Below are 14,243 nucleotides of genomic sequence, written 5' to 3' on the forward strand. Positions count from 1 at the left end.
TGTCACCACTATTGCTAACCACTATCAGCACTATTGTTAACCCTGTCACCACTATTGCTAACCACTATCACCACTATTGTTAACCTGTCACCACTATTGCTAACCACTATCAGCACTATTGTTAACCCTGTCACCACTATTGTTAACCATTATCAGCACTATTGTTAACCCTGTTACCACTATTGTTAACCCTGTCACCACTATTGTTAACCCTGTCACCAATATTGTTAACCACTATCAGCACTATTGTTAACCCTGTCACCACTATTGTTAACCACCATCACCAATATTGTTAACCAATATCATTAACCCTATTGCCACTATTGTTAACCTTGTCACCACTATTGTTAACCACTATCACCACTATTGTTAACCCTGTCACCACTATTGTTAACCACCATCACCAATATTGTTAACCAATATCATTAACTCTATTGCCACTATTGTTAACCTTGTCACCACTATTGTTAACCACTATCACCACTATTGTTAACCCTGTCACCACTATTGTTAACCACTATCACCAATATTGTTAACCAATATCATTAACCCTATTGCCACTATTGTTAACCTGTCACCACTATTGCTAACCACTATCAGCACTATTGTTAACCCTGTCACCACTATTGTTAACCACTATCACCAATATTGTTAACCAATATCATTAACCTGATTGCCACTATTGTTAACCTGTCACCTCTATTGCTAACCACTATCAGCACTATTGTTAACCCTGTCACCACTATTGTTAACCACTATCACCACTATTGTTAACCCTGTCACCACTATTGTTAACCACTATCACCAATATTGTTAACCAATATCATTAACCCTATTGCCACTATTGTTAACCTGTCACCACTATTGCTAACCACTATCAGCACTATTGTTAACCCTGTCACCACTATTGTTAACCACTATCAGCACTATTGTTAACCCTGTCACCACTATTGTTAACCACCATCACCAATATTGTTAACCCTGTCACCACTATTGTTAACCACCATCACCAATATTGTTAACCAATATCATTAATCCTATTGCCACTATTGTTAACCTGTCACCACTATTGCTAACCACTATCTGCACTATTGTTAACCCTGTCACCACTATTGTTAACCACTATCACCAATATTGTTAACCAATATCATTAACCTGATTGCCACTATTGTTAACCCTGTCACCACTATTGTTAACCACCATCAGCACTATTGTTAACCTGTCACCACTATTGCTAACCACTATCAGCACTATTGTTAACCCTATCACCACTATTGTTAACCACTATCACCAATATTGTTAACCAATATCATTAACCCTATTGCCACTATTGTTAACCCTGTCACCACTATTGTTAACCACTATCACCACTATTGTTAACCCTGTCACCACTATTGTTAACCACTATCACCAATATTGTTAACCAATATCATTAACCCTATTGCCACTATTGTTAACCTGTCACCACTATTGCTAACCACTATCAGCACTATTGTTAACCCTGTCACCACTATTGTTAACCACTATCACCAATATTGTTAACCAATATCATTAACCTGATTGCCACTATTGTTAACCTGTCACCTCTATTGCTAACCACTATCAGCATTATTGTTAACCCTGTCACCACTATTGTTAACCACCGTCACCAATATTGTTAACCAATATCATTAACCCTTTTGCCACTATTGTTAACCCTGTCACCACTATTGCTAACCACTATCAGCACTATTGTTAACCCTGTCACCACTATTGTTAACCACTATCACCACTATTGTTAACCCTGTCACCACTATTGTTAACCACCATCACCAATATTGTTAACCAATATCATTAACCCGATTGCCACTATTGTTAACCCTGTCACCACTATTGGTAACCACTATCAGCACTATTGTTAACCCTGTCAGCACTATTGTTAACCCTGTCACCACTATTGTTAACCACTATCACCACTATTGTTAACCCTGTCACCACTATTGTTAACCACTATCAGCACTATTGTTAACCCTGTCACCACTATTGTTAACCACCATCACCAATATTGTTAACCCTGTCACCACTATTGTTAACCACCATCACCAATATTGTTAACCAATATCATTAATCCTATTGCCACTATTGTTAACCTGTCACCACTATTGCTAACCACTATCAGCACTATTGTTAACCCTGTCACCACTATTGTTAACCACTATCACCAATATTGTTAACCAATATCATTAACCTGATTGCCACTATTGTTAACCCTGTCACCACTATTGTTAACCACCATCAGCACTATTGTTAACCTGTCACCACTATTGCTAACCACTATCAGCACTATTGTTAACCCTGTCACCACTATTGTTAACCACTATCACCAATATTGTTAACCAATATCATTAACCCTTTTGCCACTATTGTTAACCCTGTCACCACTATTGCTAACCACTATCAGCACTATTGTTAACCCTGTCACCACTATTGTTAACCACTATCACCAATATTGTTAACCAATATCATTAACCCTATTGCCACTATTGTTAACCCTGTCACCACTATTGTTAACCACTATCACCACTATTGTTAACCCTGTCACCACTATTGTTAACCACTATCACCAATATTGTTAACCAATATCATTAACCCTATTGCCACTATTGTTAACCTGTCACCACTATTGCTAACCACTATCAGCACTATTGTTAACCCTGTCACCACTATTGTTAACCACTATCACCAATATTGTTAACCAATATCATTAACCTGATTGCCACTATTGTTAACCTGTCACCTCTATTGCTAACCACTATCAGCATTATTGTTAACCCTGTCACCACTATTGTTAACCACCGTCACCAATAATGTTAACCAATATCATTAACCCTTTTGCCACTATTGTTAACCCTGTCACCACTATTGCTAACCACTATCAGCACTATTGTTAACCCTGTCACCACTATTGTTAACCACTATCACCACTATTGTTAACCCTGTCACCACTATTGTTAACCACCATCACCAATATTGTTAACCAATATCATTAACCTGATTGCCACTATTGTTAACCCTGTCACCACTATTGGTAACCACTATCAGCACTATTGTTAACCCTGTCAGCACTATTGTTAACCCTGTCACCACTATTGTTAACCACTATCACCACTATTGTTAACCCTGTCACCACTATTGTTAACCACTATCAGCACTATTGTTAACCCTGTCACCACTATTGTTAACCACTATCACCAATATTGTTAACCAATATCATTAACCCTATTGCCACTATTGTTAACCCTGTCACCACTATTGTTAACCACTATCAGCACTATTGTTAACCCTGTCACCACTATTGTTAACCACCATCACCAATACTGTTAACCAATATCATTAACCGTATTGCCACTATTGTTAACCCTGTCACCACTATTGTTAACCACTATCACCAATATTGTTAACCCTGTCACCACTATTGTTAACCACCATCACCAATATTGTTAACCAATATCATTAACCTTATTGCCACTATTGTTAACCCTGTCACCACTTTTGTTAACCACCATCACCAATATTGTTAACCAATATCATTAACCCGATTGCCACTATTGTTAACCCTGTCACCACTATTGCTAACCACTATCACCAATATTGTTAACCAATATCATTAACCCTATTGCCACTATTATTAACATGTCACCACTATTGCTAACCACTATCAGCACTATTGTTAACCCTGTCACCACTATTGTTAACCACTATCAGCACTATTGTTAACCCTGTCACCACTATTGTTAACCACCATCACCAATATTGTTAACCAATATCATTAACCCTATTGCCACTATTCTTAACCTGTCACCACTATTGCTAACCACTATCAGCACTATTGTTAACCCTGTCACCACTATTGTTAACCACCATCACCAATATTGTTAACCAATATCATTAACCCTATTGCCACTATTTTTAACATGTCACCACTATTGCTAACCACTATCAGCACTATTGTTAACCCTGTCACCACTATTGTTAACCACTATCAGCACTATTGTTAACCCTGTCACCACTATTGTTAACCACCATCACCAATATTGTTAACCAATATCATTAACCCTATTGCCACTATTGTTAACCTGTCACCACTATTGCTAACCACTATCAGCACTATTTTTAACCCTGTCACCACTATTGCTAACCACTATCAGCACTATTGTTAACCCTGTCACCACTATTGCTAACCACTATCAGCACTATTGTTAACCCTGTCACCACTATTGCTAACCACTATCAGCACTATTGTTAACCCTGTCACCACTATTGCTAACCACTATCAGCACTATTGTTAACCCTGTCACCACTATTGTTAACCACCATCACCAATATTGTTAACCAATATCATTAACCCTATTGCCACTATTGTTAACATGTCACCACTATTGCTAACCACTATCAGCACTATTGTTAACCCTGTCACCACTATTGTTAACCACTATCAGCACTATTGTTAACCCTGTCACCACTATTGTTAACCACCATCACCAATATTGTTAACCACCATCACCAATATTGTTAACCAATATCATTAACCCTATTGCCACTATTGTTAACCTGTCACCACTATTGCTAACCACTATCAGCACTATTGTTAACCCTGTCACCACTATTGTTAACCAATATCATTAATCCTATTGCCACTATTGTTAACCCTGTCACCACTATTGCTAACCACTATCAGCACTATTGTTAACCCTGTCACCACTATTGCTAACCACTATCAGCACTATTGTTAACCCTGTCACCACTATTGCTAACCACTATCAGCACTATTGTTAACCCTGTCACCACTATTGCTAACCACTATCAGCACTATTGTTAACCCTGTCACCACTATTGTTAACCACTATCAGTACTATTGTTAACCCTGTCACCACTATTGTTAACCACCATCACCAATATTGTTAACCAATATCATTAACCCTATTGCCACTATTGTTAACCTGTCACCACTATTGCTAACCACTATCAGTACTATTGTTCACCCTGTCACCACTATTGCTAACCACTATCAGCACTATTGTTAACCCTGTCACCACTATTGTTAACCACCATCACCAATATTGTTAACCAATATCATTAACCCTATCACCACTATTGTTAACCCTATCATCAATATTGTTAACCACTCACCACTATTGTTAACACTATCATTAATATTGTTAACCTTATCACCATTATTGTTAATCCTATCAATACTATTGTCAACCCTATCACAACTATTTTTAACCCTATTGCTAATGTTTCTTGCCTGTATAATGTTTTTATACTGTTGTACTATGCATTAAAGCCTTGTTTGGTGTACGTACGTGTATGCTGTACCATTGGTACACAAGCTTCTTGTCATGTGTACACTGTGTTGTTACATACGTGTATGCTGTACCATTGGTACACAAGCTTCTTGTCATGTGTACACTGTGTTGTTACATGCGTGTATGCTATACTATTGGTACACAAGCTTCTTGTCATGTGTACACTGTGTTGTTACATACGTGTATGCTGTACTATTGGTACACAAGCTTCTTGTCATGTGTACACTGTGTTGTTACATACGTGTATGCTGTACCATTGGTACACAAGCTTCTTGTCATGTGTACACTGTGTTGTTATGTATGTGTATGCTGTACTATTGGTACACAAGCTTCTTGTCATGTGTACACTGTGTTGTTATGTACGTGTATGCTGTACCATTGGTACACAAGCTTCTTGTCATGTGTACACTGTGTTGTTACATACGTGTATGCTGTACCATTGGTACACAAGCTTCTTGTCATGTATACACTGTGTTGTTACATACGTGTATGCTGTACCATTGGTACACAAGCTTCTTGTCATGTATACACTGTGTTGTTACGTACATGTATGCTGTACCATTGGTACACAAGCTTCTTGTCATGTATACACTGTGTTGTTACATACGTGTATGCTGTACCATTGGTACACAAGCTTCTTGTCATGTATACACTGTGTTGTTACATACGTGTATGCTGTACCATTGGTACACAAGCTTCTTGTCATGTGTACACTGTGTTGTTACATACATGTATGCTGTACCATTGGTACACAAGCTTCTTGTCATGTATACACTGTGTTGTTACGTACATGTATGCTGTACCATTGGTACACAAGCTTCTTGTCATGTATACACTGTGTTGTTACATACGTGTATGCTGTACCATTGGTACACAAGCTTCTTGTCATGTATACACTGTGTTGTTACATATGTGTATGCTGTACCATTGGTACACAAGCTTCTTGTCATGTATACACTGTGTTGTTACATACGTGTATGCTGTACTATTGGTACACAAGCTTCTTGTCATGTATACACTGTGTTGTTACATACGTGTATGCTGTACTATTGGTACACAAGCTTCTTGTCATGTATACACTGTGTTGTTACATACGTGTATGCTGTACTATTGGTACACAAGCTTCTTGTCATGTATACACTGTGTTGTTACATACGTGTATGCTGTACCATTGGTACACAAGCTTCTTGTCATGTATACACTGTGTTGTTACATACGTGTATGCTGTACTATTGGTACACAAGCTTCTTGTCATGTGTACACTGTTGTTACATACGTGTATGCTGTACTATTGGTACACAAGCTTCTTGTCATGTATACACTGTGTTGTTACATACGTGTATGCTGTACCATTGGTACACAAGCTTCTTGTCATGTATACACTGTGTTGTTACATACGTGTATGCTGTACTATTGGTACACAAGCTTCTTGTCATGTATACACTGTGTTGTTACATACGTGTATGCTGTACCATTGGTACACAAGCTTCTTGTCATGTATACACTGTGTTGTTACATACGTGTATGCTGTACCATTGGTACACAAGCTTTTTGTCATGTGTACACTGTGTTGTTACGTACGTGTATGCTGTACCATTGGTACACAAGCTTCTTGTCATGTATACACTGTGTTGTTACGTACGTGTATGCTGTACCATTGGTACACAAGCTTCTTGTCATGTGTACACTGTGTTGTTACATACGTGTATGCTGTACCATTGGTACACAAGCTTCTTGTCATGTGTACACTGTGTTGTTACATACGTGTATGCTGTACTATTGGTACACAAGCTTCTTGTCATGTATACACTGTGTTGTTACATACGTGTATGCTGTACCATTGGTACACAAGCTTCTTGTCATGTGTACACTGTGTTGTTACATACGTGTATGCTGTACCATTGGTACACAAGCTTCTTGTCATGTGTACACTGTGTTGTTATGTACGTGTATGCTGTACCATTGGTACACAAGCTTCTTGTCATGTGTACACTGTGTTGTTATGTACGTGTATGCTGTACCATTGGTACACAAGCTTCTTGTCATGTGTACACTGTGTTGTTACATACGTGTATGCTGTACCATTGGTACACAAGCTTCTTGTCATGTATACACTGTGTTGTTACATACGTGTATGCTGTACCATTGGTACACAAGCTTCTTGTCATGTGTACACTGTGTTGTTACGTACATGTATGCTGTACCATTGGTACACAAGCTTCTTGTCATGTGTACACTGTGTTGTTATGTACGTGTATGCTGTACCATTGGTACACAAGCTTCTTGTCATGTATACACTGTGTTGTTACATACGTGTATGCTGTACCATTGGTACACAAGCTTCTTGTCATGTATACACTGTGTTGTTACATACGTGTATGCTGTACCATTGGTACACAAGCTTCTTGTCATGTATACACTGTGTTGTTACATATGTGTATGCTGTACCATTGGTACACAAGCTTCTTGTCATGTATACACTGTGTTGTTACATACGTGTATGCTGTACTATTGGTACACAAGCTTCTTGTCATGTATACACTGTGTTGTTACATACGTGTATGCTGTACTATTGGTACACAAGCTTCTTGTCATGTATACACTGTGTTGTTACATACGTGTATGCTGTACTATTGGTACACAAGCTTCTTGTCATGTATACACTGTGTTGTTACATACATGTATGCTGTACCATTGGTACACAAGCTTCTTGTCATGTATACACTGTGTTGTTACGTACATGTATGCTGTACCATTGGTACACAAGCTTCTTGTCATGTATACACTGTGTTGTTACATACGTGTATGCTGTACCATTGGTACACAAGCTTCTTGTCATGTATACACTGTGTTGTTACATATGTGTATGCTGTACCATTGGTACACAAGCCTCTTGTCATGTATACACTGTGTTGTTACATACGTGTATGCTGTACTATTGGTACACAAGCTTCTTGTCATGTATACACTGTGTTGTTACATACGTGTATGCTGTACTATTGGTACACAAGCTTCTTGTCATGTATACACTGTGTTGTTACATACGTGTATGCTGTACTATTGGTACACAAGCTTCTTGTCATGTATACACTGTGTTGTTACATACGTGTATGCTGTACCATTGGTACACAAGCTTCTTGTCATGTATACACTGTGTTGTTACATACGTGTATGCTGTACTATTGGTACACAAGCTTCTTGTCATGTGTACACTGTGTTGTTACATACGTGTATGCTGTACTATTGGTACACAAGCTTCTTGTCATGTATACACTGTGTTGTTACATACGTGTATGCTGTACTATTGGTACACAAGCTTCTTGTCATGTATACACTGTGTTCTTACATACGTGTATGCTGTACCATTGGTACACAAGCTTCTTGTCATGTGTACACTGTGTTGTTACATACGTGTATGCTGTACCATTGGTACACAAGCTTCTTGTCATGTGTACACTGTGTTGTTATGTACGTGTATGCTGTACCATTGGTACACAAGCTTCTTGTCATGTGTACACTGTGTTGTTATGTACGTGTATGCTGTACCATTGGTACACAAGCTTCTTGTCATGTATACACTGTGTTGTAGACTAGCTGCTTCAACCCTGAATATGATTTTTTCCTGTTATGCCTGTGCACTCACCTTCAGTTTCTTATCTCAACCAATAAAATTATTTCTGTTAAAACTGTTCTAATCACATTCTTTGAGTTTCTGAACTTGATCTACTTCTGTTTTTAATTCTTTTTAGCACTTGTAAAATGCATGATAAATTATTTTATTATTTTGACAACCCAAACCTGCATGATTTGTGCTAATATAATTTAAATTAACATCAAATTCTAGCCATCGTGTCCGCTGTTTTTCTCACCAGACATGACTCATGAGGATGTGAGAAATTATGAATCTCATCTACAATTGGAAACTAATATCAAACTGGGAACAGGTGTCAATCGTGAAAGTGAAAGGTCACGCAAGGAAGACAGGAAAAAATCAAGCTAAAAATAGTCATCAAAATTGTACAAAGTGTATAAAGCCAAACCCAAACTTGGTCTGTCAATTTTTTTCATCAGAAATGTCGAAAGAAGATGTTAGAGAGTATGAGAAAAAGTTATTTGACGAAACAAATCAGAAAGTAAATGAGGGACTTGAAATGACAGACGCCAACAAGACACAATCCCAAGATGCATTAGAAGCAACAGGGTCTACGTCCAAGTCATCAACATGATACCTTAGCAACTGTTTTTGTATCTTGCGGTCAGATTTCACTCTGGGATTCTTATTCAATGAGTAATGAGGTCATGCTAAGGCCGGCAGGGTCATAGTTTTGTTAGTTTTTCAATTTTTTGAGAATAAATTTTAAAGAGATTAGTGATTCTTTGGGTTATATACTGATAATTCTTGTATATATAGAAATATTTTATTCAATTATGTCTTTCAATTTTTCAGTGGACACAAATACTCCTCGGTGATAGAAAAGTATCAAAGATGAAAAAAATTGACATAAGTCTGTCATCACTCAAATGTCAAACTAGAATGTTATGAATTTAAATTTTTAAGAAAAATTCAAACATAAAGTTTTTATCTTCTGAATTAATCTCATTTATTTTGAGATCATTAATTCACTCAAATTTACTTAACCTGTAGAGGGCAGTATAACAATGTTGAACTAGAAACACATGGTTGTAGAATCGATTGTGGAATGTTTACAATGTAAATACACTGCAAATCATACACTGTGAATAAATTAGCTTCAGAATTATGTATTTCAAAGTTTGACTAAATTTATGATTACTACAGTTATTTCTCATTGTACAACATTGTTTTCTGACAATTTGGAGTTTTGTGGATATTACCATTGACCTGACCGGCAGTGAGTGGAATAATGAACAATTAAATTATATTTTTAAAAGAGCCAATTATGTGGCTTGTTAGAGAATATGAATTGAGTTGCAATCTTTATCAGTGTATTCTTCTCAAGTCTTACTTGTGCACAGTTTGCACATTGATCTCACCATGATGTGTAGAAAAATGGTATCAGTTGTGAAGATTTAAGCTTACTGTATTTGCTTTATTAGTAGCACATACACTTACATAAATGAAAGAGACATGTCTATAGTCATAATAACTAATATTAGAATGATCTAGTATTCAGTTAATACAATTGTTCATTTTAATACATGTTTTTTTTATTGGAGATGCACTTCTACAGTAAATACAGTAATGTCATGCCATACATTAACAAAATTACTATTAAACTTGACTCGCTGGGGAGAATAACAGTTAATGAGTTTAGAGAACATTGATTAATGACGTTGGAATCATATGTGTATTATTGATTGAAACATATATCAATTAAATGTGTCCATGAACCAGTGATCACTCACCTCAAAAATCACCACACTGGTTGAAATAAGGAGGAAGAAAATACCCCCTTCTTCTCCCTTAGGATATCAAATTGTTCACCGATAACGTCAAATGCAGTCAACTGGTCCACCTGAACATTATGTTTTTAACCTGATTATGTTCCAGAAAACACTATGCATTTCAGAAATTACAATTTGTTATTAAGTTATTTAATCTTAACTAATTTGCACATTTTTTTTCCTGAATATTTCGAAAATTTATCATATAACAGTTAATATGTCTTATTTGAGATCTACTTGCCAGAAAAATGTATGGTTGTGTGATGTTTTTCACTCTCACCATTGCATTGGATTTCAGTGTTTTTGCTGGTGATTTGTGTTATAATGGTTAGGTTGCCAGGGGATTAGTAAGTCACATTCTGGTTATTAGTGGTCATATTGAATTTGGATTTATTAGCTGTGGTGGTTAGCAGTAAGATTAGGTTCCCATTGGTTTGATCAGAGGTCACCAGTGGGTTGGTCAGATGTAGACTGGTCACCAGTGGGTTAGTCAGATGTAGTCTGGTCACCAGTGGGTTAGTCAGATGTAGTCTGGTCAGCAGTGGGTTGGTCAGATGTAGTCTGGTCACTAGTGGGTTGGTCAGATAAAGTCTTGTCACCAGTGGGTTGGTCAGATGTAGTCTGGTCACCAGTGGGTTGGTCAGATGTAGTCTGGTCATCAGTGGGTTGGTCAGATGTAGTCTGGTCATCAGTGGGTTGGTCAGATGTAGTCTGGTCACCAGTGGGTTGGTTAGATATAGTCTGGTCACCAGTGGGTTGGTCAGATGTTGTCTGGTCACCAGTGGGTTGGTCAGATGTAGTCTGGTCACCAGTGGGTTATTCAGATGTAGTCTGGTCACCAGTGGGTTAGTCAGATGTAATCTGGTCACCAGTGGGTTAGTCAGATGTAGTCTGGTCACCAGTGGGTTAGTCAGACGTGGTCTGGTCACTACTGGGTTGGTCAGATGTAGTATGGTCACCAGTGGGTTAGTCAGATGTAGTCTGGTCACCAGTGGGTTAGTCAGACGTGGTCTGGTCACCACTGGGTTGGTCAGATGTAGTATGGTCACCAGTGGGTTGGTCAGATGTAGTCTAGTTACCAGTGGGTTGGTCAGATGTAGTCTGGTCACCAGTGGGTTGGTCAGATGTAGTCTGGTCACCAGTAGGTTGGTCAGATAAAGTCTTGTCACCAGTGGGTTGGTTAGATGTAGTCTGGTTATCAGTGAGTTGGTCAGATATAGTCTGGTCACCAGTGGGTTAGTAAGATGTAGTCTGGTCACCAGTGGGTTACTCAGATGTAGTCTGGTCACCAGTGGGTTGGTCAGATGTAGTCTGGTCACCAGTAGGTTGGTAAGATGTTGTCTAGTCACTAGTGGGTTGGTCAGATGTAGTCTGGTCACCAGTGGGTTAGTCAGACGTGGTCTGGTCACCAGTGGGTTGGTCAGATGTAGTATGGTCACCAGTGGGTTGGTCAGATGTAGTATGGTCACCAGTGGGTTGGTCAGATGTAGTCTAGTTACCAGTGGGTTGGTCAGATATAGTCTGGTCACCAGTGGGTTGGTCAGATAAAGTCTTGTCACCAGTGGGTTGGTTAGATGTAGTCTGGTTATCACTGAGTTGGTCAGATATAGTCTGGTCACCAGTGGGTTAGTAAGATGTAGTCTGGTCACCAGTGGGTTAGTCAGATGTAGTCTGGTCACCAGTGGGTTGGTCAGATGTAGTCTGGTCACCAGTGGGTTGGGTCAGATTTTGTCTGGTCACCAGTGGGTTGGTCACATGTAGTCTGGTCACCAGTGGGTCGGTCAGATGTAGTCTGGTCACCAGTGGGTTGGTCAGATGTAGTCTGGTCACCAGTGGGTTGGTCAGATTTAGTCTGGTCACCAGTGGGTTGGTCAGATGTAGTCTGGTCACCAGTGGGTTAGTCACATGTAGTGTGATCATCAGTGGGTTAATCAGATGTATTCTGGTCACCAGTGGGTTGGTCAGATGTAGTCTGGTCACCAGTGGGTTGGTCAGATAAAGTCTTGTCACCAGTGGGTTGGTCAGAATAGTCTGGTCACAAGTGGGTTAGTCAGATGTAGTCTGGTCACCAGTGGGTTAGTCAGATGTAGTCTGGTCACCAGTGGGTTGGTCAGATGTAGTCTGGTCACCAGTGGGTTAGTCAGATGTAGTGTGGTCACCAGTGGGTTAGTCAGATGTAGTCTGGTCACCAGTGGGTTGGTCAGATGTAGTCTGGTCACCAGTGGGCTGTTCAGATGTAGTCTGGTTATCAGTGAGTTGGTCAGATGTAGTCTGGTCATCAGTGAGTTGGTGAGATAAAGTCTGGCCACAAATGAGTTGGTCAGATGTAGTCTGGTCATTTTGGCAATGTCAATGGAATTACCATGCTACAATCTCTTGTTTGTGTCTCACCATGGGTATGTACAGTGCTGGGGGTGTATGTTATTGAAGTGACAATATCTGTGATTTTTATTATTCAAATATAACCACTAACATAGAGATGACCAGATCTCACTGAAATCTTGTTTAGACACAATTGCAAAATAAAAAATCAGAGAAAGGAGATTGATAGTTACAGCTATTGTCGCTTCAAAGTATTTGGGTCAAGATTCTGCATGGTATGCAGATATTAATATTGTTTCAATTTGGAAACACTTCAAGGGAAGACTCAAAATATCATGTTGTAGTTATTTACACTGACTCAAAACAAATGTATGTTTACTGTACATGAGTTAGATGTTGTTAGATACATGTCAAACTTTCCAAGTTTTTAGATTGTCATCACCCTGACACCCTGCAGTGGACATGCAGTGCCAGCGGAATATCATGCATACCTCTCATTTGTCACCACTCTGAACATGGACATTGGTGTTGTTTGAATAATTTGTAGTGTAAGTAATTCTAATCTGATTCTTTACAAAACTGTTATGTAAATTAATGAATACTCTTTTATTGATGGCCCTCCATTTGAGAAGCTGTTTCAGAGAAATTTAAACTTATTTTGTATCCAAAGTATAGATTAACTGCATAATTCATGCAGAGTTCTTTATCAGTGCATACTATTTAATAACATAACTGTGCTGTCCCCTAAACTTGTCAGTGTGAACATAGCAATACCTCATCACTAGATAATTAATTTATTGGGTTTCTTTTTAAATGTAATTTTAAATAAATTTTGAAATATTTGCAGCATCCTGCTTTTGTGTTTTATTTCTCTGAAGACTAGAAAAGAGGTGCACAATGTATGATTGTAAAACACATCAAGCTTGTTGACATAGGTCACAGCAAGTACCCAAACTAACATGATTTCATTGTACTTGTCCGTATTCATTTTGGAAAAGTACAAATCTGTATGTCTGCAACTTAACATAAAACTGTCAGCCCTCTGTTTTTGCTGTCCTCTGTGCAGATAAAAATTGCTTGTCTGGTGAGTGGCAGATTAGCACAGGATGACTGCAACTTAACATAAAACTGTCAGCCCTCTGATTTTGC

General features: G+C 38.5%; 1 protein-coding gene across 1 annotated transcript in view; it reads left to right on the forward strand.

Moving 5' to 3' along the window:
* Positions 1-13,943, forward strand: part of LOC102804523 (cytoplasmic phosphatidylinositol transfer protein 1-like) — a 130,900-nt gene extending 116,957 nt beyond the window's left edge. The window contains exon 10 of the mRNA XM_085502857.1: positions 9,420-13,943. Within this exon, the coding sequence (XP_085358983.1) occupies positions 9,420-9,574 (155 nt within the window). The 3' untranslated portion in view covers positions 9,575-13,943. The remainder of the gene's footprint in view (positions 1-9,419) is intronic.
* The last annotated feature ends 300 nt before the right edge of the window (positions 13,944-14,243 follow it).

This window comes from Saccoglossus kowalevskii, chromosome 8 (genome assembly GCF_978046115.1).
Source record: "Saccoglossus kowalevskii chromosome 8, keSacKowa6.1, whole genome shotgun sequence".
Lineage (NCBI taxonomy): Eukaryota > Metazoa > Hemichordata > Enteropneusta > Harrimaniidae > Saccoglossus > Saccoglossus kowalevskii.